The sequence below is a fragment of the Mesoplodon mirus genome (genome assembly GCF_964341445.2).
Source record: "Mesoplodon mirus genome assembly, chromosome: 18".
NCBI classification, from domain to species: Eukaryota; Metazoa; Chordata; class Mammalia; order Artiodactyla; family Ziphiidae; genus Mesoplodon; species Mesoplodon mirus.
In genome coordinates this window covers 59264282-59290302 of record NC_138994.1, presented here as the reverse complement: position 1 = coordinate 59290302, position 26021 = coordinate 59264282, and the positions used below count along the sequence as shown (strand labels likewise).

General features: G+C 40.9%; 1 protein-coding gene across 2 annotated transcripts in view; it reads left to right on the top strand.

Moving 5' to 3' along the window:
* Nucleotides 1-25281, top strand: part of TADA2A (transcriptional adaptor 2A) — a 46561-nt gene extending 21280 nt beyond the window's left edge. The window contains exons 6-16 of one of the 2 annotated variants that reach the window (XM_082605031.1): nt 1952-2109; nt 3323-3405; nt 4988-5060; nt 10888-10951; nt 12302-12345; nt 15586-15696; nt 17206-17277; nt 19303-19435; nt 20234-20277; nt 22621-22694; nt 24439-25281. In XM_082605031.1, the coding sequence (XP_082461157.1) occupies nt 1952-2109; nt 3323-3405; nt 4988-5060; nt 10888-10951; nt 12302-12345; nt 15586-15696; nt 17206-17277; nt 19303-19435; nt 20234-20277; nt 22621-22694; nt 24439-24624 (1042 nt within the window). In that variant the 3' untranslated portion in view covers nt 24625-25281. Of the gene's footprint in view, nt 1-1951; nt 2110-3316; nt 3406-4987; nt 5061-10887; nt 10952-12301; nt 12346-15585; nt 15697-17205; nt 17278-19302; nt 19436-20233; nt 20278-22620; nt 22695-24438 lie in introns of both variants that reach the window. The other variant, XM_082605030.1, reaches the window with a different exon arrangement.
* Nucleotides 25282-26021: the final 740 nt, after the last annotated feature.

The following is a 26021-nucleotide window of genomic DNA, read 5'->3' as shown; positions in this document are numbered from 1 at the left end:
TAGTGATTTTATTTATTTATTTATTTATTTATTTTGGCTGAGTTGGGTCTTGTGTTGCGTGGGCTTCCCATGGTGGTGGCTTCTCTCGTTGCGGAGCACAGGCTCTAGGCATGCGGGCTTCAGTAGTGGTGGCTTGTGGGCTCTAGAGCGCAGGCTCAGTAGTTGTGGCTCACGGGCTTAGTTGCTCCGCGGCATGTGGGATCTTCCGGGACCAGGGATCGAACATGTGTCGCCTGCCTTGGCAGGCGGATTCTTAACCAATGCGCCACCAGGGAAGTCCCAGCAGAGGCATTTTAAAATATATTTTGTTCATGAAGAATCTGAAGCTTAGGGAGTTAAAATGACTTCTTACGACCACATAGTTTATTAGTGAAGGGCCCTTAACTGGCTCTTCCTTGTCCGACTTCCTAGTGTAGATAATCTATCCTGATGTTAATAGAAGATACTGTGCTGCCTCCCTTACATCCAGGGCCTTGAAGAAGGAGAGTTGAGTTCAGTTCACAGTTTGCTCGTATCCATTCATTGAACATTTATTAAGTATCATAACATACTGTTTATTATGGGAATACCAAAGAAGATAGGAAGAGTGACCATTCGCTTGCTAGTCACCTTTGGCCTGGTTTTTCACTTTTTCCTACCATTCTAACTGTAAAATAGGCTAATCCTCTTGGTCCCCCTTCCCTCTCAGCAAAGACCACAAAAAGACCATTATTTCTCTGTCTGCTGTGGGTAAGACACTAAGCCTGGTGGTGAGGATGCTAGAGCCAAGAATTATGACATGTATCCTGACCTCAAGAAGCTTACAGTCTAGTAGGGGAATCAAAATATATGTACAGATGATTCAAGTACACAAAGCAGAGCATAGTAATGCCTTAGGAGAAGGACAAGTGAAGTACTGTGGAAGAGAGAAGTTGAGAGCAGACTTGGAGAGATTTCACCTGTACCTTTCCATCATCTGGGCCAGGAGTCAGAGGTCTTAAGTAAAGATTAAGTGGCTTTGTCACTTACGTGCTTTGTGTTCTTAAGCAAGTTTCTTAATCTCTTTGGGCCTCATTTTTTCATCTGTGAAACTGAGATAGTAAATACACTACACAGTTAATACTAGGATTTATTTAAATTATGTTGTGAATATTTCTAGCTGAGAGCTTGGTCTGTCATGAGAGCTCTAGTAAAGAAATGTTTGTTCATGTGAAGTGTTTTGTAAACTATAAAACATGTGAATATAAAACTACTCTTGGGGCTTCCCTGGTGGTGCAGTGGTTGAGAGTCCACCTGCTATGCAGGGGACACGGGTTCGTGCCCCGGTCCGGGAAGATCCCACATGCCGCGGAGCGGCTGGGCCCGTGAGCCATGGCCGCTGAGCCTGCGCGTCCTGGAGCCTGTGCTCCGCAACGGGAGAGGCCACAACAGTGAGAGGCCCGCGTACCGCAAAAAAAAAAACAAACAAAAAAAACTACTCTTATGTACATTTTGAATGTTCTGAAGTGGCTTATTGTTATTTATAGCAGTTTTTTCGGTGGAGCCTAGCTTACATATTTTCTAGTGGTCTTCCTTTCTTTTGGTAGAAAGGAAAGGGCTTTTTATGTTTTTATTTTTTTGGCCATGCCGTACGGCATGTGGGATCTCCGTTTCCCGATCAGGGATCGAACCCGCAACCCCTGCATTGGAAGGGCAGAGTCTTAACCACTGGACCGCCAGGGAAGTCCAGGAAAGGGCTTTTCAAATATTGTTTCCGTATCTCAGAATAGCGGGATCTGGCACATCAGATTGCACCAGTACTATGTTTATATTTGTCTCAATGTTCTGCTGATAGCTCCATGATACCAGTTTGGAGGTGTCAAGTTCCAGGCGTTATATAGGTAGGACTTAAAATATGGAAAGAACAAACCATGCTTTCACCATTATGTGTAGATGAAAGCACTACTTCCTTCTCTCTTTTTCCACACTCTAGGCAGGATGTAGCCAATCAGATGTGCACCAAGACCAAGGAGGAGTGTGAGAAGCACTACATGAAGCATTTCATCAATAACCCTCTATTTGCATCTACCCTGCTAAACCTGAAGCAAGCAGAGGAGGCAAAAACGGCTGACACAGCCATTCCATTTCACTGTAAGTACCTCCCTGTATCAGTAAGAGAGTCCAGTATTTAGCTCATTTTAATTAATCATCTCAGTGTTGAGTCCAAGAAGCAATTTGTTATTTTTGTTCACTTGGTTGTGGTAATAATAGCGAACTCTTCTTTTTCTTTTTTTTTATTTTCTTTTTTAAATTAAAAAAATTTTTTTTTTGCGGTATGCGGGCCTCTCACTGTTGTGGCCTCTCCCGTTGCGGAGCACAGGCTCCAGGACGCGCAGGCTCAGCGGCCATGGCTCACGGGCCCAGCCGCTCCGCGGCATGTGGGATCTTCCCAGACAGGGGCACGAACCCGTGTCCCCTGCATCGGCAGGCGGACTCTCAACCACTGCGCCACCAGGGAAGCCCCCATCGTTTTCTTTTTTTTAATCTCATGTGACTTAGGGACTCATGGGTCTTCTAACAAAACATAACCAAACCCATGATGAATTATAAATGGACATCTTTTCTGAATGACTCCCAGAGCACGAGTAATGAAATATGAATGTTTTTCTTTCCCCGCCTCTTTCCTCATGTTCTCTGGAAACATAGGTGACTAACTCAAAACCTGATGATACCTCCTATTTGGATAACCCTTTGGATGTTATCAGCACTTTGTTCTCAAATGCCTTAGACCATTTCTTCCTCATGGCAACCCAGTGAGACAGGCAGAGCAAGTGCTTTTGTTTTGCACACAAGGAAACTGAGATTCAGAAAGGTTAAATAATTTGTACAAGGTCATGGGACTAGTGGATGTTACAGTAGAGCCTGGACTCAATTCTGGCTTATTCCAAATCCAGTGGGGTTTTTTGCCTGTCAGTTGGATGGGATTTGTAAATTGAGATTGGTCCTAAGGGGTAAAGGAGCTGAAACAGACAGGGTAAATACTTAAGTTCTGTAACACTGAAGAAAAGATCCTTGATTTTCTTTCATATTAGGAAAGCAAAAATAAGAGGGAATTTCTGTATTTACTTAGAGGATTCCCTTTCTTAGTTTCCTTTTCAAGAAATCAATTTGTTTCCATTAACACTTTATCTTTTTTTACTTTTTCTTTATAAAAATCTCTTGCATTTTATTTATCCTCTCAGACACTGTCTTTCTCCAAACAAAAATATTTCAGAGTCTAAATGAGGACTTCCTTTGTGTCACTTTTTTATGTCAGTATCTTATTATTAAGTAACTAAGAAAAACTAAATTCTTTCAGCTACAGATGACCCTCCCCGACCTACCTTTGACTCCTTGCTTTCTCGGGACATGGCAGGATACATGCCAGCTCGAGCAGATTTCATTGAGGTAAGAGAAACTTGTTTTTGTTTAGGATGAGGCTATATCTCTTACCTATAAGTTCCATACCACTAAAAAGAGACTTTCATAGCACTGTAACTTGTCGAGCCACATTTTCTCCATTTGAGTGCCTTTTTCTCATTTGTAAATAAATATTTCTTTTAGAAAGGTAAAAGTTCTTCAGAGCAAAAATTTATTTCTTTTTTTTTAAATTAAATTATTTTATTTTATTTATTTTTATTTTTGGCTGCATTGGGTCTTCGTTGCTGCGTGCGGGCTTTCTCTAGTTGCGGGGAGCGGGGGCTACTCTTCGTTGCAGTGTGCGGGCTTCTCATTGCAGTGGCTTCTCTTGTTGCAGAGCACGGGCTCTAGGCACCTGGGCTTCAGTAGTCGTGGCACATGGGCTCAGTAGTTGTGGTGCATGGGCTTAGTTGCTCCACAGCATGTGGGATCTTCCCAGACCAGGGCTCGAACCCGTGTCCCCTGCATTGGCAGACAGATTCTTAATCACTGTGCCACCAGAGAAGCCCCAAAAACCTATTTCTTAAGTTTCATTCCACATCTAGGGGTTTTCGAGGTTGTACTATATCAGGGGGTTGGCAAACTTTCTATTAAGGTCCAGATAGTAAATATTTTAGATTTTGTAGACCATAAATTCTCCGTTGGAACTAAACTTTGCCATTATTATGCAAAAGCAGCATAGATGGTAGTAAACAAATGAGCGTGCCTGTGCTCCAGTAAAACTATTTACAGAAATAGGCAGTGGGCTGAACTTGGTTATAGGCTGCAGTTTGCTGACCTCTGTGCTATATTCACAAGTTGATGAAGAATGATGAATGTGTATAAAAACTACATGTTCTTCATTCAGCCATGGAGTTAAAAGCCATGTGAAAGTAGTCACAAGTCTCTGGATGTATCACCTAATCCGCAATTATAGTGCTCTTGGAGGTAATTAAAGTTTAGCAAACTACAAACAATTTTGCTAGCCACACCCAAGTCAGCATTTTGTTCTTGGCAGCTGCTGTTGTAGAGCTACCTCAGAGACACTACCCCTACAGATTGCAGTCATTGAATAGAACATGAACAAATCTACCCACTGAGCTATGTAAGCAATATTATGGGATAAATAGAGCCCTAGATGGTGGTAAAAGGGTAGATGAATTAATGCAGACAATTTTCTTACCTAAATATTGGTTAGGCCAGAAAGTTCTTTGGGGTTTTTCTGTAAGATGTTACGGAAAAACCCGAACGAACTTTTTGGCAAACCCAATACTCGAAGGGCTAGTAGGAGTTAGATTTTCTTGAGTTAGATTTCATGAACAGACTACTTTTAGTTTTTAGAACAATTCGTTTGGCTTTATTCCTGGACTCATAACTTTCTCATTTTTTGCCGTCACTGCTGCCTGAAAGCCTCTCAGTTTTTTCCCATGACTTATTTACTTATGGCAGTTGTCCTGGCCTTGTACTCCATTCAGTACTTTTTAGCAAGTGTTTGTTTATATATTTGCCATTTGCTTCTAAAGCATGGCTCCTGTAAAGGTGTTACTCAAAGCTGATGGATTTTAGATGGGAATTTTTTTTTCCCAAACAGGAGTTTGACAATTATGCAGAATGGGACTTGAGAGACATTGATTTTGTTGAAGATGACTCGGACATTTTACATGGTAACATTTTATTACAGCCAATGTTTTTATTGATTGCAAACTGTGATGACACGGTATTGGGTGCTAGAAATATAAGAATGAATAAAACATGTCTCCTGCCCCTTATGGGACTCAAATTACAGTGGTTAAGTTGCTGAACTTACCCTGTTGCTGGGATTTGACCATAATGAGAAAGATCATTTGTGATGATGGTGAGAATGTTGATCATATAAGGGTAGCTGGGAATATCCCATCCCTTGGGCTGTGTGAGCTTTCTTTTGGCTGAGATAAGCCTACACTGAGGTAATTGGTTAAATGGCCCTCACTGCCTCTTTAAAAGAAAGGGAATCAGGGTGAAGACCTTGGGACTTCAATAACAACTGCTGATACTAGATGTTCACTATAATTTGTTACCCAAAATTTCCCATAGCAGGGGAAAAGAATGGAAGTTCAAGAGTTTTTAGACCAAGATTGGAAATCTCTTGTTTCTCAGAACTGTTGAATTTTTAGCACTTCTGAATTCTCATCTAAGATTAACCCTCTAAGGATTTATGTCAACTCTTTTGTTATAACGTAAATGGCTAATGCCAACAAGGCTTTTAAAAGTGGATGGTGAGACTTTCAGTGAATGTCTTTTTTTCCTTCTTTCCATTTTCAGTGAACTACATATTTAAAATAATCCCCAGTCTTCTGTTTCATTTCAGCCCAGAATTGAGGGTGAAGCAGTAGGTGAATAATGCTCCTTTGGTTTCTGTATTTCCTAAACAACATCTTCATTGCTTTTCTTAAATGTATATCCCAGGTAGGAAAGGCAAGTTAGAATCCTTGTTGAATTTTACATCGAGTTTTCATGTTGCATTAACTGGTCCTCTGTCACTTGAAGGGGAGTTTTATTCTTCTCTCCGTAGAAGAGCTGACTAGATATTTGTTACATCAGATCTGGGACGAAGAAAGAGTCCTCATAAAAATTTTACCTTTAGAGTTTTTTCTCTACATATATCTTGAGCAGTTTTCTTTGCAAAATTTCATTTCTCTTCTCCCACACAACTTTAAGGAAAGTCAAAGTGACGTAGATTGAACTAAAAGAGGAAAGCTTTAAAGCAAACTGCTTTAGCATTCACTAGAGCCATTGTGTTTGTTCAGTCTTCCATGTCAATCTCTGCTTTTCAACCCTGATAATTCGTGTTATTGTCTATCCTCACCTCGTGTGTCATTCTCTTGAAGGCAGTGTGCAGGTTGCCATTCAGTATTTCTCATCATACACACCAGCTTTGATTAAAATGGTATTGTTTCCTGGCTTGTATCTTTCTTATCCAGAATGCAAAAAAGCAGTTTCATAAATATTCTTTTAGATACTATTCAAAAGTACTGAACTTTTGGAAGTCAAAATCTCTTATATCAGTCATGGCTCAACTATGTAAGGGACTTGCTGAATCACTTCTCCAGGCCCTAATCCAAGGTCTTCATTCTTAAGCCTCAACATTATTAAGAAAACTGTAGTAATGGTTGGTATTTAATTTCACTCTTCATCCTGTGTGGAAGCATGATTTGCAATTTCTGCTGGTGCTCTTATGGTCCTTTCTGTAATTAAGTGAGGGCAAAAGGAGAAAAAATCAAAAAGAATCAACTGATTAACAAGTTTTATTTCAGTTAGCATTTCAAACCTATAACATACTTTAGTTATTTGTGTTCTTTCTACAGTTTCTGCAGCCTTTTAAGTTATTTGATTCTAATTCATTTGAACTAAGAATCAGTTATTGATTGTTATACATAAGTAGTTTTAACAGCGCTTATATAACAATCCCTGCCTCTCCTTTCCCTCCCTGTCTAGTAGTGAACTGTAAGATGTTTAGATGGGTGCTTTTTAAAAGATGATAGCATCATAAAGAGGTTTGGCAGGACTAGAGATCAAAGGGATGACTTGCTGGTGCCACAGAGGGATGCTTTGTTTATGGCTCTGAGTTCTCATATTAGCTCCTTTGGCAGTATGACCCACTGTCCAGTTGGGCACATATTGTTCCAGCAGTTTCTCCTGGAACTCTCAGTGAAGGGGACTAGGAGCCCAAGGAAGCTAGGAGGGAATGAGAAGGGGCTTTTTATGCACACCTAGAACAGAAAGAGGGGCACATATTTTGTGCACATCAGGACAGTGATTCAACCTCAGGCTTGCTTCTGAGTCACTGTGATCTTGGTCAAGTCCTTGGAATTTTGCATGCTGTTTCTTTGTGTCCCTGGCCAACAAAGAACAGATGATGCTGATTAGTCAGGGTGAATGTCTCCAATGAATCGTGGTACATAATTCAGATTGGTGTTATTGCCATTCCATTATACCATTATACTCTTAATATTACTGAGCATTAATAACATTCCTTTTATGTTTCCTCACTTATAACTACTGGAAGGAAGTAAACTGTTTGACTGGGCTTTGTATCCCATCGCCTAGAAAGATTGCATCTAGAAAATTGGGTAATGCCATGAAGCTCTTTTCCTCACCCAAGACTTTTGCTGTGATTTATGGAATTTGTCTAATAAAGGGGGTTTAAATGGTCCATTATAGAGGCCTGGGACACAATGGAGGGACATGTAATTACATTCCACCATACCAGAAGTCTTTCAGAATGGGCCCCCAAAAGATATTGCATGTGAAGTAGTGTCTAAGGAAGAAAATAAGGAGGTTCTGAGATCCCTAAATGACACCTCCTAGTATTTTATTGAAATAAGCAGAAATTATTGGTCCAGAGAGAGAGATGCAAAAGACATAACTCGGCACTCCCTGTGGCATGTTGTGGGATGTCAGTGCAGACACACAGCATAGTTTCCTTTTCCTTAGGGGACATCGCTCTCCATCTGCTTTCATTTGGGAAAATCTCTCCTAAATTTGTGGACTCTTCTTTCTCAGAGTTTCATAGGTGCTAAGCCCTGCGTGCAGCATCTTCTAATTATTGCTGGCCCATAACCCAGGCAAGCAAGAGGCATCATGAGCTCCTTCCTCTGCACTGGGCCTGTGTTTTCAGCACTCCTCAGGGTTGCACATTAGAGCAGTTCACTCTCCTTCTATTTGGAAAGCCAATTTCAGCAAAATTTCTTGGCCAGATGTGGATACTCCCCCACTTTCTCCCCCCAGATTTTCTTTCTTTGGTCCGTATTGTCAGCCTTTAGAGCCTTTAACAATTAGTCGATCAGAGGTCCAGCCTGGTCACTGTGCCTATTACCTACCTATTGGCAGTGCCCTTCCCTTGATGGTGATTTGGCTGCTTTATGTTTAGGACTTTTTAGACATAAATGCTATTAATAATAATAGCTAATACGTATAGCACTTACTGTTTGCCAGGTACCATTTAAGTCCTTGACGCACATGAACTCATTTAATCCTCACAAAACTCTTTGGGTTAGGTGTTATTACTGTTACCCCCATTTTATAGATGGGGGAATTGAGGAGTAGGAATCTTAAGTAACTTGCCTGAGGTCAAGAGGTAACCTGCAAGTGGCAGGGCCATCTTGAGTCTATGCTCTTAATATTGTGCTATACTTAATGTCTCTACAACCTTGAACCTCTTTTTTTCTTTTTAGATCTCACATTTTTTATCTTCTGTAGCTTAACCACATTCCTGAGAAGTGGAAATAGATATTTTCCCATTCTGCTTTCAGAGAAATGCACAAAGGAGTGAAGTGACTTGGCTAAGGCTTCCTAGTTGCTGACTCTTAACCATTAGGTCACATGGTTGTCTTTCCTTCTGCTTGTGTACATCTCGGCCAAAATCTTTGGGGGGAAATGACTTTTAAAAAGCTTTGCTTCTGGGGAATACCTGAGTCACAGGTTTGTGCTTGTGTGCTTGCAGTAGGGATTTTGATTGGCTTCTCTGCAGTTAAGGCCTCTGAGTAGGTTTTCTTGCCAAGCAAGCAGCAGGTGCCTTCTGTCAGGAAAACAGAAACATGTTGCCAGCTATTTTGAACAATGTTAGAAATACACTGCAGTGGGAAGGAGCTGCCTCTGACTTCTGCCCACTTCTTGAAATATTTTAAGGCCAGCCGTTTGGAAACTTTGTTATCAGTCCCCAGTGTGGTCACAGGGAGACTAGTCATCCCCCAAAACTGAGATTTCAGAGGCCTGGCATCAATGGAGAGGTTATGGGTGCTTTGGGTTTGTTTGTTTTTAAGGAGCTCTGGGTCTTTGCCTGCTTTACTAGACCCTCCACTCACTTTCAGTAGAATATGAACCTGTGATTCTCTTTCTTTCAGTGTCTGCCTCATTTCTGTTCTGCCTGCTGTGCTGTGGTCCTCCCTGGGTTATACATGCAGTTAAGATCTTATAATCAGTTGCTGCTATCTGAGTGTGCTTCATAAAGACAAGGGAGAGCTTCAACTATGAATTTTTCTCTGGGAGAATTCCAGTTCTCCCACTTGTTTCTCTGTGTTCCCTTCCTTCCCTTTGTTCTCCCAGGGCCAGTTGTACAAGTTTAAACTACTGAGATGATCAAGCACCAGAACCATTTATCAGCAGGATTTATTTATAGAGTTTTTCTGTAACACAGTCTCTTCAGTTTTTTTCTGTTTAATTAAGTCATTCCCGCACACATCTCAAGAAACAACATGATAAGTTAGTGTCTTAGAAAAATTACCGAACTATTTTGTCAAAATTAGCACTAACTTCCGCTGGATCTTCAGGTAGTTTCTTTCCTATTGAACTCATCTTATTATTGAGTAGATAAACGAGATAAGGCACCTAAAGAGCCTGGAACGTGATAAATACTCAGTGTATGACAACTGTTTACTTAGCTATTTTATTTGCTTCTCTTTCTGCCTTGAACTGTTGACGTCCTAATTTCTCTTTCTCATAAGAAGTAAAGGTAGAGTCCGCCATAAAACTTGTACTTGGTTGTACTGCGTGTCAGAGACAGTTCTCTTCTCCCCATGCCTCCTTCCTCTCCCACCACACAGTTATGTAAAGTACATCTCCACCAGCACAGCGTTCTAGAGCCTATCATTCCCCAGCAGTTTTATTAGGAAACACTGGCAGGGTATGGGGCATTCTGCGGTACCTATGCTTCTATATGGAACACATGTAAATCAAGAAAGAGTTCATTTATAGAAAGAGTTCTGCAACCTGAAAAAATGTTTGAAAACCATTGCCTTAAATCTTGGACCTGATATTATTGAATTATTTTTAGTTCGTGGGCAGTTATGAGGAAAAACGAAGTCATGTTGTTTAAATTTTTGAACTTGTTAGAAATGAACAAAAGATCCATGATAGTTAATACTTCTTTTTTAATACTTAAAGTTTAAAAAGTATTGCAGTCATTCATCTCTTCAGGTCATCCAGCTAGAATTTATGTTATTTTTATCTCAGACCCAAGGGAGAATGGCCTGGATAAAGTATTCCTGGTCATTTCCCAGTGATTGAAGTTATATACAGATGTAGTGCATCTGCTCATAGCTCAGCATGTTAGATTTTGGTAGTTCTTTCTTCAAATCTGAAACTCTGACAGATGTAATTTCTAGTCCATGTGTTACTAAAGTTCAGACTCCTTGTTGAACTGTTATATGAAAGCTAATAATATACATAGCAAAGCATGGTCAAAAGAGGTGTTCAGGAAAAAGCAGAAATTGTTATCTATAGCGTAATCCCATATAAACATATACTTAGGAGAAAAGAACTTTACTGTAATTTACTGATACAGAAATTCACTATCCTAGGGTATTTTTGTTTCCAAGAGACAGATTTCCTAGACCAGTGAGTGTGGAATAGTTAGCAGTATGAGGTTGAAAGTTTAGGACAGCTTGGGCAAAAGATTTCTTCTTGTCTTGGCTTTATTTATATGTAAGGGTTTGTTTGTTTGTTTGTTTATAGCTCTGAAGATGGCTGTAGTAGATATCTATCATTCCAGGTTAAAGGAGAGACAAAGGCGAAAAAAGTAAGTCTAGAAAACCATCCTGCCTTCTTTTGGCTTTGGACTATTGACCACCTATAGCCCATAAGAACAAGTTCCACTTGTGGCTCATCTTAGGACCTTGAGGAATACACTTAACCTCCTTGGATCTCAATTTTTCCATCTGTTAAAAGGAGATAATAATACCTCTCCTTTTCTTGCTTTTTAACCTCCTCCTTCCTTACCCTTTCTTGATGTTTTGGTGACCAATGAATAATATGGATACACTGTTTTAAGGAAAAAAGGAACAAGAAAAATTCAAGATATTATTAAGTTGTTACGCTTAATAATGCTCTATTCTAACTGCTCAGTTTTTATGAGAAGTCTTTTATGTACAAGGATTTCAAAGAAATTATGAACAAGTTTCAGTCACTCTTGGTTACTCCTTCTCTTTGCAACAGAACAAAAAACATACATTGAGACTGAGAAATTATGGATCCCAAACCCCTATTGGATTACAGAGACTTTAACAGTTCAGAGAAGGGTATGCGGAGGGTGTGTGTGTATGTATGTGTAGGCATGTTACCATGGTGTTAATAACTAGAGATACAGTGGCATCACAACAAGAAAAAGGAATGGGACTTGGGAGGCACTCTGGAGGGACCAAGACATGATCTAAAGGAAAGCTTACTCTCTGCGTGTCTGGAGTTAGCTTCTAAGAAGCGCTGAAGAAGATTACCCAGCTGTTCTTGTGAGAAGCTTCATTGCTAGTCATGAATACCTCCGGTATAAATCAGAGTTTCCAGACACGTAACTCTGCATGGTTTACCTAAATTCTGTTTTGCTTAAAACACGGAATTAGAGCTAGACAGTGTTGTAGAACTCAGTAGTTGAGGTCGCTATTTGATCTTATGCTTTATGATGACCTTCCATTAAACATGCACAAGATTTATTTCAAATAGCTTCAAGGCATTCTGCGAATGTACAGTTGTAAATGTTGAGTGTGTGATCACAGATTTCCCTTAAACGGCTGTTCTCAATTATCATCTCCCTAAGCTGAATAGATGATTTTTATGATATGGACAGAGATTCCCTTCTGTTTCATCTTAAGTTACAGACATGTGTTTTTCACTATTTGTGAGTGCTTATTGATCTGTTCATTCATCCAGCAGATAGTTACTGAGAATCTACAGTGCCCAAGGAGAGGAAAAATATATGATGCTTGAGAGCCTGAAATTGTGCTAGAGACTTACTGACCTGCAGAACTTTGTGGGGAGTGACTTCTCTGGACCTCCGTATTCCCTGTTGCAGTGTTTAGGATGTCTAATGAAAGCTGTGTGTGGAAAACATTGTTAAATTTGAAACTGATTATCCTATATATGTTTTTCATTCTAGAATTATAAGAGACCATGGATTAATCAACCTTAGAAAGTTTCAGTGTAAGTATTAGTTTTCCTTATTTTAACATTTCTCCCAACATTATTGAATAGTTTTAAACAAATCATTTATGACAGTAGGTCTTAATCAGAGTTGCATATTAGCATCACCTAGGAAGCTTTAAAAAATGCTAATGCCTGACAGTCACCTCAGACTAATTAAGTCAGAATCTCTGGAGGTAGAGCTACAGCATCTGTATTTTTTTAAAGTCTTCAAGGCAATTCTGTTGCATCGTAAGAGTTACAAACCATTAATATATGGTCAGTAACACTAGCATGAGAATTCTTTTTTTTTTAAATTAGTATAGTAATTAAAGCATGAATATTAATGGATCACTTTCTGGAACTGGATAGGGTTGTGTTTGGGAATTATATGTTAAACATAAAATAACTTTGACCACCAGGTTGTGAAAATATTTTTATGGAAAAAAATTAACAGAAAATGATAGCTTTATTTTGCATGGTCGGGGCAAACAAGCAAGAAAAGACATTAGCATCGTATGATGATGAAATAAACTATGATTTTTAAATGATCGCTAACTTTGACCTTTTAAATATTTGGCGATAACCTATGCTGGGCAGAAAGAGTCTCTGTACGTTTTCTTCTTCTACACTGTAGAGTTTGTTCAGAACATAAGAATGATGATATCATAATAATTGCAATATTTATATATGTTTATAATAGTTGTATGTCACAAGACTTTTTTTTTGTAAAAGTACCTAATGATTGTGCTTCATATGCTAATTGATAGAATCTTACAGGGTTTGACACTCTGTGCCAGGAGGGTTCAGGTCAGCCAGTCTTGGGTTAAGTATCATTTAATAGAGTCATGGTGGGCTTCCCTGGTGGCGCAGTGGTTGAGGGTCTGCCTGCCAATGCAGGGGACATGGGTTCGTGCCCCTGTCTGGGAAGATCCCACATGCCGCAGAGCGGCTGGGCCCATGAGCCATGGCCGCTGAACCTGCGCATCTGGAGCCTGTGCTCTGCAATGGGAGAGGCCACAACAGTGAGAGGCCCGCGTACCGCAAAAAAAAAAAAAAAAAAATAGAGTCATGGTCATAAGTAGGTTACATTTTATGTCCTTTACTTTTTCACTTTCCATTACACACATTATGGTGTTTTGACGATGTCACTTCTAATAGTTACATAATATGTTGTATAGATACATAAATATATAATGACGTGCTTAACCTGTCTTTTATTATTAGATTTTTAGCTTATTTTCAGTGTTTCTCTAATCATTATAAATAAAGCTAAGGTAAACTTGTTTGTGAATAGAGCTTTGTCTGTATTTAGAATTGTTTTTTTAAGATAGATTCCCAGAAGTGGAATTAAATAGGTCAAAGAATATGATTATTAAAAATGTTTAACACATGCTGCCAGATTGTTTCCTAAAAGATGGTTTTATCAATTTATATTCCGTCTAGCAGTATACAGTATTGCCTATTTAACCTCATCCTCATCGAGAGCTGTGGGTTTGCAAAAATAACCCAAGGTCAGATCTCCCTTGCCCTTTCTGTAGACAATAATTGGTCACGTTCTGATAGCCACAGTAGTGGGTTCCTTTGTCTGAATTCCTGGGCTTTCCACGATAGGTCAATTGATTTTAACCTTTATATAGTAGACCTTGACTCTTGTATAAATTCTGTTCTCAGCTGGTGGACAGAGGTCAGTTTAGCCTCTATTCTTTTAACTGTATTTCTTACATACAGAGCTGAGAGGAAGCTCTGTTGCTTCCGAGAAAGAAGTGGTATGTGCGTTGTGGTTTGAGAGGTCTTCAGTTGCCATTATACTGAACGTACGTGTGACCTTAATATGTAGGCATAGGAGTTTTTTTCATCAAATTAAAAACTTTTACTCCAAATGTTTCTGTATTATCCCTGTAGTGGGGGCGGGGAGTTTGGTGGTGAAAATAATCAATTTGTGGCTGCCCATCAAATCAGCTCCTAGAATTTGTGGGCAAGAATTTCTCCTGCAAAGAAAGAGATTCATCTGAAAAGAGGACTTGATTTAAGTAACTGTCATAAGTGATAGCCTGTATCTGTAGCCTGAGAGTGGACAAAACTAGCCTGGTTACTCTTATTGAAATGACTGAGTAGCAGTTCGAGAGTTCCTGGCTGCTCCAACCTACCAGTTACTGTTGGTGGGTTTTACTACCCATCTTTTCGCTGGTAGCTCTTTTTATTAGAAATTTGGTCAGTACTGATCCTCAAAGTTGCTGACCCATATGGGTATCCCAAATGGCATATTTGACCATTCGCTTCCATCATCGTTATCAAAATATAACTTCATTAGTAGTACATTAAGTTGTGGTACCTAATTAAGTTTAGAGAAAGGCAAAATGACCCATGTAGAAAGTGAAGAAATAAATGCCTCATTTGAGGATATGTAGTTACAGAGATTTTTATTTTTGGTGGAGTGTGCAAGAGATCACGCTTTTTCTAGGCTAATCTACCTTTTCTAGATGAATTAGTCTGTCTGCACTTCCCTTGTTCTGCAGAAGTTCTTTTTTCTTTTTTATTTTTTTAAATTTATTTTATTTGTTTATTATTTTTGGCTGTATTGGGTCATTGTTGCCACATGCAGGCTTTCTCTAGTTGCGGCGAGCGGGGGCTACTCTTCGTTGCGGTGCGCAGACTTCTCATTGCAGTGGCTTCTCTTGTTGTGGAGCACGGGCTCTAGGCGCGTGGGCTTCGGTAGTTGTGGCATGTGAGCTCAGTAGTTGTTGCTCTCAGGCTCTAGAGCACAGGCTCAGTAGTTTTGGTGCACGGGCTTAGTTGCTCCGCAGCATGTGGGATCTTCCTGGACCAGGGCTTGAACCCTTATGCCCTGCGTTGGCAGGAGGATTCTTAACCACTGCACCACCAGGGAAGCCCTCTGCAGAAGTTGATACCAGAGATTTTGCCCCACATTGTTTCTGAGAACACATGATCTACTACTCATCTTTCCCGTTACTGCCAGTACTTCCTGCCCTTGTATAGATTAAGAGGCAGCAAGGTGTGGAGGTCTCCAGGGTGCTCAGCAGTGCAGATGCTCTCCAGTGATAACAGCCTCTCTGTGTCATAGTCACTCTGATTCTTTTATCATTATGATTAGTGTGCTGCATTCTTAGCTTTCCAGTTTGCTTCCTGTCATTGGTAAGTTAGTCATATGAGGTTAGGAATAATGTTCTTCCATTTTACTTCTTGTAAAAAAAAATGCAGAAAACTTAGAGATCTTTATATTCTTTGCTTCCTCTGTAGTAATGGAACGGCGGTATCCCAAGGAAGTCCAAGACCTTTATGAAACAATGAGGCGATTTGCAAGGATAGTGGGGCCAGTGGAACATGACAAGTTCATTGAAAGCCATGCATGTAGGTGGTTTTTTAACCTTGAGCAAATATTTGTGTGTGTGCTTTTATGTAAATAGGAGAGATAATGGTGTGTTTTATGTGAAGTTCTGTAAATAAATAAGTGGATTTTTTTGTAGTTCTTCCACTTTATTACTATGAGATTAATTTGGGACTTTGGGGGTGGGAGAAGAGAGCTTAGAAAGCCTAGTGGCTTGTTTTCCCCTTAGGTAAACAATAGTTTAGTAGTTTTTCCCCCTTTTTATTATGGGCATTTTCAAATACATGCAAAAATAGAGATCATAGTATAATGAACACCCATGTGTCCATCACCCAACTTCAGCAATTATCAACACATGGCCAATCCAGTTTCATCTTTACCACCCACTCCCCTCCCATCCTCAACTGGATTGTTTTGAAGCAAATCATATTATTTTGTTCGTAATTATTTTAGTATTAAAACTAGTTTTTTAAGTGGGGACAGAGTTGGATGGCTCATCGAGATAGTATATAGTACTTCCATCATTTTCTTGCCTTTTTCCCTGAGAGAGCTCTATCTAGTTAACATTTGATTTCTCACTGTAAAAAATTGAAGTTGTTAAGGCAGTAAGGCCTAGACTATAAAACAGTCTGGACTGGGGGGCTAAGTCTATACCTTTACTCATGAGAGTCAGGTGTTTGACCCCCAAGTTTAGTTCTGGGAAGATACTTCATGAAGGCTCTTATCCTGTACCCATCATGCACACATTTCTTGCATGACATTGTAGGCATGTATCTGAGCCAGGTTGGTTGTCCTCACCAGACACCCGGTTTGGTTGGCATTCTTTGTGTGATTTATCCTGGGTGATTTATCCTTCACTTCCTGTCCCAGTTTGTGCCATCCCTGGTTTATGTGTCAGTCCAAAGAACAACACCCCGTGGATTGTCCAGGTTCTTCCTTCATCCTCTGTTTCAAAGCACCCAAATTTGAATGTTCTATCACATAATAACCCAAGCAGTGCAACCTGATCTGTGTGCTCAGAGGAGGCAGAAATCTTTGGTTTATGGAAAACACAATGCTCTTTTGTTCCTATAGGAGAAAAGCTGTAAAGAAACTATCCGGGACTTGAAGCACAGAGCTTTTGTCCTTCCCTTGCAAAAGGGCCACATCAAGTAATACCAGAGACAGGTTTCATAAAAGAATTTGGTTTTGTGACTAGAACTTTTAACAGAGAATACATAGAGCAGGGAAACTTGGTGGTTTAAAAAATTATATTCATTACTTCTGTAGCTAAATGAATTCAACCAGTTCACTATACGTTTTCTAGGAAGCAGCTGGAGAGAGAAGCCAAAAGACAGCTGTTGTACATTTTTGTCAGCTCTTGGGTAAAATTTCTAATGAGATATTAGCAAAAATTAGGATTCCCTGAATGGAATTGCCCAGTCTGTTATAGAAGGCAGAATTACTGAAAATATTCAGCAGTAAAAGTGCTCATTAATGTTGATTTTGTTTTTCCAATTTTTCTCCTCTGTTGTTTTCGGGGGGATAAACAGTGGAATTCGAGCTCCGAAGGGAAATCAAGAGGCTCCAGGAATACAGGACAGCAGGCATTACCAATTTTTGTAGTAAGTATGCTTAAGCTACACACTAAATCAGAGGGCAAGTCTTCCAAACACATAGAGGGTGTCTCTGTTTTAGGTACCATGGAGTTTTTTTTTTGAAACAAGCTATCACATTTCAGAATGAGTTTTCAATCTTTCCCATAAAGTTTCACCTATTTAATCCTTATAAAATACCATTATATGGATTATCTGAGGTGAAGTAAAAGTTATGACACAAAGAAAAGAGAGATGCTGTTTTAGATTCAGGATTCCGTTGTGGCCTCTAAAAAAAAGGATTTTGTATTCCAATTTTTAGCCTCAGCCTTTTTAAATTTAGTGATGCATAGTCTGATCATTCTTATTAAGGGAGCTTCAACTGGTTCTAGGTGCTTGCATCCCAGTTACTTGAGGTAGTGATAATTATATTCATAGCAGCTAACAGTTTACCATGCCCCAGGCCCTACCCTGTGCACCTCACCTGGATCGTGTCATTTAATTCTTGTAACAAACTTATTGTTATTTTCATTTAATGGAGAGACTAAAGTTTAAAGTGATTGAGGAGCTGGTTGTAGTAGAGCCAGGTCATAAGGGAAGGTAGTGTGTGTTAGTAGTTAAGAGCTGAGGTCTAGACTTGGACAGCTTGAGTTTGAATTCTAGCTGTTCTTTCACAAGATCTATAATTCTGTTCATTTCAATTTTCCAAGTCTCTTAGAGTTAGTATGAAGATTAAATTAGAGGGACTTCCCTGGTGGTCCAGCGGTTAAGACTCCGCGCTCCCAATGCAGGGCACCCAGGTTCGATCCCAGGTCAGGGAACTAGATCCCGCATGCCACAACTAAAGATCCCGCGTGCCGCAACTAAGACCCGGTGCAGCCAAATAAATAAATAAAATAAATATATTTTTTTAAAAAGATTAAGTTAGAGATAATACATGAAAACATAGTACAATACCTGGCACACAGTAAATCCTCAGTAAATGGCAGTTTCTGTCATTTTATTGTTATTGTTGGAATGATCTTCGGCATTTCCTCCCTCTTCCTGTTGGTTGAAAGCTATCACCCACTGCTCACAAGAAGTAGCCCTGTGGGTATAAGTTCAGCCTGCTGTAATGGCTCTTTATTTCTAACAATGGAAACCGTTTACAAAATAAAATTTTATGTGGGGCACTAATCCATAAATAAGATAAAAGTAGAACTACTTTGGTTGAAGTCTGATGGTTCAGGTCATGTGTGGAGCACAGGACCACTGGTCTGTGCTGGTGCCCTTGCTCTTCCCCGTAATCCCGGAGATACTTTCATGGTATCCTGGGCCTCTGTGGAACACGGTTTGAAACCCACTGGTGTGATATTTTGGATCCTGTATACATTTGTAACATGTAGAAAACACTATGCAACCGTTTATCAAGATGCATATAAAGACTCTGATACCAGGTTTGGGTTACCTGATATTGGTTGCTCTGGGAAAGAGGGGAAAGGAATAGTGCTGGTCAATGAGGATTTATTTTTATTTGTAATTCTAACTGGTTTTTAAGGAAGAGTGTATGTGTATAGCACTTGTGTGACCTGGAAAAATACATGGATAGAAAAATATAGAACAGGAAGTAAATATGACAATATTAAAAGTTACTTTTAGGGGATGGAAATATGAGGGACTCCTTGTAATTTTCTGTGTTGGGGATTTTCCCCCCAAATGTCTTAAAGGTAGAAAAGGAATAAAAATATTTTTATTTCTTGTCAAAAAAGGGATTTCAAACTAGGGGAAATGACTTTGCTCTTAGAAAAATAATAGTGGAAGCAGTTTTGCAAAGGAAATTTAAAAATGACTGGGAATTCCCTGGTGGTCCAGTGGTTAGGACTTGGCGCTTTCACTGCGTGGGCATGGAGTTCAGTCCCTGGCTGGGGAACTAAGATCCCACAAGCCTCGCGGCACGGCCAAAAATTTTTTTAAATTAAAGATTAAGAAAGATGAAGTTTGCTGATGAGTTAGGAAACCCTTCGGTTAGTTCTGCTGCGTTGTCATTGTAGTCGCAGTGTTTTTTAATACCTCCAGGTGCCAGAACCTATGATCACCTCAAGAAGACTCGAGAAGAGGAACGCCTCAAACGCACTATGCTCTCGGAGGTTCTCCAGTACATCCAGGACAGTAGTGCCTGCCAGCAGTGGCTCCGCCGGCAGGCTGACATGTGAGGAATTAGTCCAGGGGGAAGGAGCAATCTCTTGGAGGATTTGGCCTTTACCTGTATTTTCAGAGAATTCTGTGGGCACCCTATCCTACATGGCAGGGCAGTAATAATTGGGTGACTAGAAGAATTAAGAAAATTTTAGCAGGCTGTCTCAGAAACAGTACCGTACTGGGATTCCCTTGTGGCGCAGTGGTTGAGAGTCCGCCTGCCGATGCAGGGGATGCGGGTTCGTGCTCCGGCCCGGGAAGATCCCACATGCCGCGGAGCGGCCGGGCCCGTGAGCCATGGCCGCTGAGCCTGTGTGTCCGGAGCCTGTGCTCCGCAACGGGAGAGGCCACAACAGTGAGAGGCCCACGTACTGCAAAAAAAAAAAAAAAAAAAAAAGAGTACCATACTGACAGTTTTGAGAAACATAACTGGCCTCCTAGAATCCTACTTTGCTACTTTGACCTTATTTTTTTTAATTAGTAAATTCCCTCCCCATGCTTTCTTTCTCCCTCTGTATCTATTGGTATGATTTTCATTGGAGAATCATGTTCCTCTCCTTTCCCCGTGAATGGTCTTTGTGATGTGCCAGGCCAAGAACTCTTCTTAACAAGTCCAAGCAATTTCCTTCTCTGGAACAGATTTCCTTTCCTAGGTAGTACAGTTGGGATATCCTGTAAAACATAATACAGTCTGTCTCATTACTTCTCTTCAAAGTAACTGACCTGATAAGTGTCACCCAGTCTCACATGGGCTTTTGGAAATGGCTTTCTTTGATGTGATATAAGTTTAAATTCCTCTTCTTCTTTGTAGTGATTCTGGCCTGAGTCCTTCCGTACCAATGGCTTCGAATTCAGGTAATTATTTTTTAGGCTGGAGCAGGTCTTGATTGTGAAGTTTTCATTCTAGGAATTATGGTAACCCAGCAATCCCTTCAGCCTGTGTGGGAGCTGGGTGCTTAGGCAGAGGAATGGTAATTAAGTGTTATCCCAATTTATAAACATAAGCAAGTTTTGAGAATATTCATGGCCAAACAGGACTTTCCTCAGGTTTGGAGTACAAAGACAGGGGAAGAAAGAACTCCAGACAGGTGTGTTCTCTATTTTACCAATGTTCATGGGCAGTTAGTTTACTATGATGCTGTCTACCACAGACTTTGAGATTTGTCTCATAGGGGATAATTAGAGGCTTTGTATCCTATATGAGCCAAAGAAGCATGTTACATGCCAGAAAAGCAAGACTTTCTTTATAAGTTGGAGACTTAAGGTATTTCTATTTCTTATCTCTTTGGGTATTTCGTCTTTTGAGGTTAGTTCACAGAGCAAGATTAAGCCATATGGTATCTGGTAATCCCTGGTTCTTGGTAATCAGTGAATGGTAGTTGGGGGTGGTGTTAGTTGTAGATCTCTGGTCCAAGATCATGGTGTTTCTTTGCCTGTTTTCTTGGTTATCATTCACCCCTGCTCCATATGGTAGATGAGCCACTTCCCCTGGTCAGAACATACAGACTGCTCCACTGATGACAGATTGGACTTGGCAAAAAGATAACCCACTTGCAGTTTCACCATTTTTTGGAAGCTTGGAACAACAGACCTTGTGATCCCATTCACAATCTCTCAGATTCAGGGTCTAGACAGGGCTCAGAAAAGGTGACTTTATGGATGATAATTATTTTTTCATTTACTCCTTTGTTTCAAGTAATAATTTCTTAATATTTAAAGGAGAAAAGAGTGTCTTTTAGGGAAAAGCCAAGACAGTTAAATCCAAGTTTTTAAGTTTCTTACATCCACCCCGTTCCCAATCTAAATACAGAAATACAAATAACTTAATATTGGCTAATTAAAATGAATGAATGGACGTGACCGAGCTCCTTTGGTATTTGTGTTTTCTGAACCATTCGCACTTGCTCTTCGCTGCGTCCTAGGCGGGCATGTGCCTTCCTCACCTCTGTGTTTAGGGTGAGGCGGCCCCTTACTCCTCTTCATGCTCTGAGTTGCTCCTAAAGTAGTGCAGAGCTGGAAGCCTGGATCCCTGATCGTAACCCAGCCTCTGGGAACTTTGCTGAGGCACCAAATGATTGTAGGCTCCCTTTTTGAGCATTTAGGGTACGGCTAGGCCTGTCGGTTATGGAGAAGTCCTCATCCCCTTTGTTGTTACTACAGAGAAGTCTGTTTTGTAGTTACAGCAGGCTGCAACAGTCCATCCCCTTTCTCTCCACCACCTAAACGGCAACCCCCATGAAATGTAGCGTATTATTCTGCATTTTCTTTTGTTTAACGCAGTCCATTCATTCAAGTATACATTCAAAACAAAACCAAGGGCTTCCCTGGTGGCGCAGTGGTTGAGAGTCCGCCTGCTGATGCAGGGGACACGGGTTCGTGCCCCGGTCCGGGAAGATCCCACATGCCGCAGAGCGGCTGGGCCCGTGAGCCATGGCCGCTGGGCCTGCGCGTCCGGAGCCTGTGCTCCGCAACGGGAGAGGCCACAACAGTGAGAGGCCCGCGTACCGAAAAAAAAAAAAAAACCAAAAGGTTTTGCACATCAGGCTTCCTATCCTGGGCAGTGACCTCATGCTTGGGTTTCTTTCTCAGGTATGTGAGTTCACCTCAGCCTCTACTTTGCCATATACTGGCTCATTCCTCTGTGCGGATCTTTCAGGTAAACAGGACTACTTTGGAAGGAACAGATATCCCTCACGTAATAAATAAGGGCCTTTTGCTGGCCTAACACTCTGCCTTTGATCTCAAGGCGAAAGGTACGTGGTTGATTACCACGTTTGCCTTGTACTGCTGGCAGAGTGGCGAGGGCTAGGAAATGTCTCTCGCGCAGAGTTGTTATTTCCATTCATCAGCTGTCAAGGCAGGCAGCGTATGACCTTTCTTAACTGGACGACATCTGGGCTGTAGATTTTAGAATCTCCTACTGGTTTAGGAAGAATAGCCATATTTGACACTGAGGTATGTGTGATTATATGTGTATTTTATCAGAGCAGAGGGCACATGGCTTACCGTTCTTATTTTCAAGTGAACATTGGGGTACCCGTGTTGCCAGATAAACTGAGGCCTGAGGTGTATATGTACAGCTATGTATAGTAATCTTGGACCTAACTGGCCTGACTGTGGTGAACTTTGTTATATACTTTACACCTGAGGGACTGTCGCTCTTATGAAATACATGCCTTTTTCTGTCTGTATCTGTAGGTAGACGAAGTGCCCCGCCCTTGAACCTCACTGGCCTCCCTGGCACAGAGAAGTTGAATGAAAAAGAAAAGGAGGTAACAAAAAGAAGGGGAGCTGGTTAGAGAAAGAGAATAGGGGCTGGTTATTCACTGAGTTGTCGTTAAAAACATGTCATAGGATCAAACCCGTTTTGCTCTGTTCATGTCGCACACGTGCATGTACAGCTCTAGTCCATCCCAGAGGTCTGGGTGCTAAAGAGCTGACCTCAGCAGGTCTCAGGGACTCCTTTCCTTATCACCCAGCCACCATTCATCTGAGAGAAGAACATATGAGATGTAAGTCTAAATAAGAGCAACTGTCATTTATTGAGCATTTACCATGTACTAGATACTGTACTGGGCTTTATGTCAATGAATGTAATTTTTTTTCAAACTTAAAATAACTGGTATAGGGCTTCCGTGGTGGTGCAGTGGTTGAGAGTCCGCCTGCCGATGCGGGGGACATGGGTCTGTGCCCCGGTCCAGGAAGATCCCACATGCCGCGGAGCGGCTAGGCCCGTGAGCCATGGCCACTGGGCCTGCACATCCGGAGCCTGTGCTCCGCAACGGGAGAGGCCACAACAGTGAGAGGCCCGCGTACCGCAAAAAAAAACACACAAAAAAAAACTGGTATATGAAAATGATTATTTCCTATTAGAGTGGGCATTTTCAGAAGTTCTACTGTTATTCCAACACTATGCATCACTTAAAAGATTTTTGAATTGTCTCCATAGTATGTATATAAGCATAAAAGAGGAATTCATCATCATATATAGTCACACATTAATTTTGATTAAAAAAGCCATGACCTACTTTTCTTTTACATTATAATCACCGGATGTGTCTTCTTCATATTACTTTTGGCCATTTCTAAACTTTAAATCCAGCCTCAAAAGGGTCATCATCAAGCGTTTTCAAAAGAACATGCTGCAGCTCTCAAGTCCATTCCAGGAGAGGATCCTGTTTTGTTCCCCGTGTGCTCCTTTTTCGGTTCCCAAGATCAGTGTCTTCATCTGCCACTCCGTATCAGTAATTCAGGTCAGACAGTAAGGAAAAGTCATGGAGTAGGCGCTAGTATTAGTCTTCTATTTTACCTAGCAGGAACAATAAAGATTAGTTTGGGAGTAGAAGGAGGTGTATGTTATATCCAAGTATTGCTGAAGAAGTATTGCCATTCTGAATCAAGGGTGGAATGGCCTGGAGTTTCAAGCAGTTTTTATCCTTACCCACAAAGTGGTAACTTCAGGCTGTTCATTTCTGGATAATGGCAGGTGAACTGGAATCGAGCCAGGTTTCTAGATATTTTAGCAGTTAAAGTGACCTCTTGGCAAGGTCTCTATATCTCTTCTCCCTCCAAAGTAGGAAATGTAATCAGAAAATCAGGGACTAAAGATTTACGCCGATACTAAAAATAATGCGATTCATACTTGGGAACCCAAGTATCAGCAGCCCCACCCGCACGGTGCCCGGTGGCTCCTCCCTGACTGGCTGAGCTGGAAGGTGCCAGACCTGTACTCCACACCACTCCTCAGGACACAGACTTGTATCCCTGACAAACCCAGGTGAGCCAGCCGATAGGTGCTGGAGCCCTCCCGGCATCACACTCTGCCTTTGTCTGTCTGTCTTCAGAGAGTATTCTCTCCAAAGAAAAGACAAACTGGAATGTGATCTAGCCACCAGCAGCTCCTATAAATAGTTGGAGGTTGATGTCACCCTTTAAATTTTATTTTGGCTATACCTGCTGGATTAAATTATGAGAATGACAGATGTTAATGTTTATTAAATGTGCCATGTCTTGCAGCTCTGTCAGATGGTGAGATTGGTCCCAGGAGCCTATTTAGAATACAAATCTGCTCTACTGAACGAATGTAACAAGCAAGGAGGCTTGAGACTGGCACAGGCAAGAGCACTCATCAAGATAGACGTGAACAAAACCCGGAAAATCTATGACTTCCTCATCCGAGAAGGATACATCACTAAAGCCTGAGGCTCTTCAGGCCTGGTAGGCCAAAGGACAGTACGGGCATTGTGGAGTTTTGTTTTTGAGCTGAATTCTCCTTGTAAAAAGAGGGGAAGAACAAAGGAAACCTTAAGTTGTATTAATGTCTACTTTCTTCTCCACCCTGCTTTAAAATACTCCTGTTGTTGGTATTGTGCTGCAGAGTTATGTGCTCGATAAGCTATTATTAATTGTGTGTGGGCATTCATTCCTAACACCTCTTGTAACTAAAACAAGAACCATAGTACCTCACATCACAGTGTTGGTAGAAATAGAACTAAACCAGTCTTTAGTCCCAGGAGTGCAGCTCAGATCCTTGTACTTGCTTGGGAGGTTGGTTTTCTGATTATCTGTTTTGCGTTCAAACATTACAGACAGATTTAAAATATAGAGGTTATATAGAGAGAAAGCTTTCTCTTTCTGTCTGAGGATTCTTTTAAGCTAACAACTTACGTTTATGAGCAAAGAGGAGGAAAATCTCCCCATGATGGTCTTGTCCCAAACTGCATCTTCAACTTTAATGTCTGGCTTTGTAAGTTGCAGTCTGGCTGTCTAATCTGCAGTAGACTTTTGAGGAGGTGGCACTGGGTATAAAATGTCTCTGTTATTTTTAGAATTAATGGATTAAAATGTTTTGCTACTTAATTTGTGGGTGTGTCAAATATTCTGGTAACTAAAGCACACTTAGGGGGTTGGATGCACGCCTCATCACGCTGCACTGTCTCTGCTAACATGTGTGTCCTGGACTCACCCTATTCTCGCCCTTGGCTTCCCTGGATACCAGACCCCTGAGGATGGAGGTGATGCAGTTAACCTCAGTGTTGCTTAGGTTGAGACCTGAACCCTAATTTCTCAATGGTGAAAGGCTAGCCTACAATAAGAGCTACTTGTAAAGCAAAAGGAAAGCCTTTTCACATATGGAGCTCACTAGATAGGAGGGTGAGTGACCCCACCACGTCTGAAACTTGGTCCTCAAATCTTTCTGCACAATAAGAAGCCAAACTCAGAGTCAGGGTTTTCCCTTTTCTGTTAGAAGCAAAGTTGTATGGAAATACTTCAGAATCTGCACAAATTACCTCCAGTAGCCGACTGATTCTTTAATTCTTTCAGCATTCAAAATATCTAATTCAAATATTATATGCCTTGTTGGAAGTATCTGCTCAAACTTCTTGACTGCTGTAAATACGCATGCAGTTTGCTAATAGACTTCATCTAGGGGATAACAAATGAAAAAGAAACTCTTAGGATCTGAGGGAAATAGAATAAAGGACTTCAGTGTTTCAAAAGGGCGGCTTGTGGTTTTCTTGATATAGTCCTGCCTCTTAGAACACGTATTCTACCACCAGCATCACCCTGAGTTGCTTATAAAGGGGTTGCCTCTTATC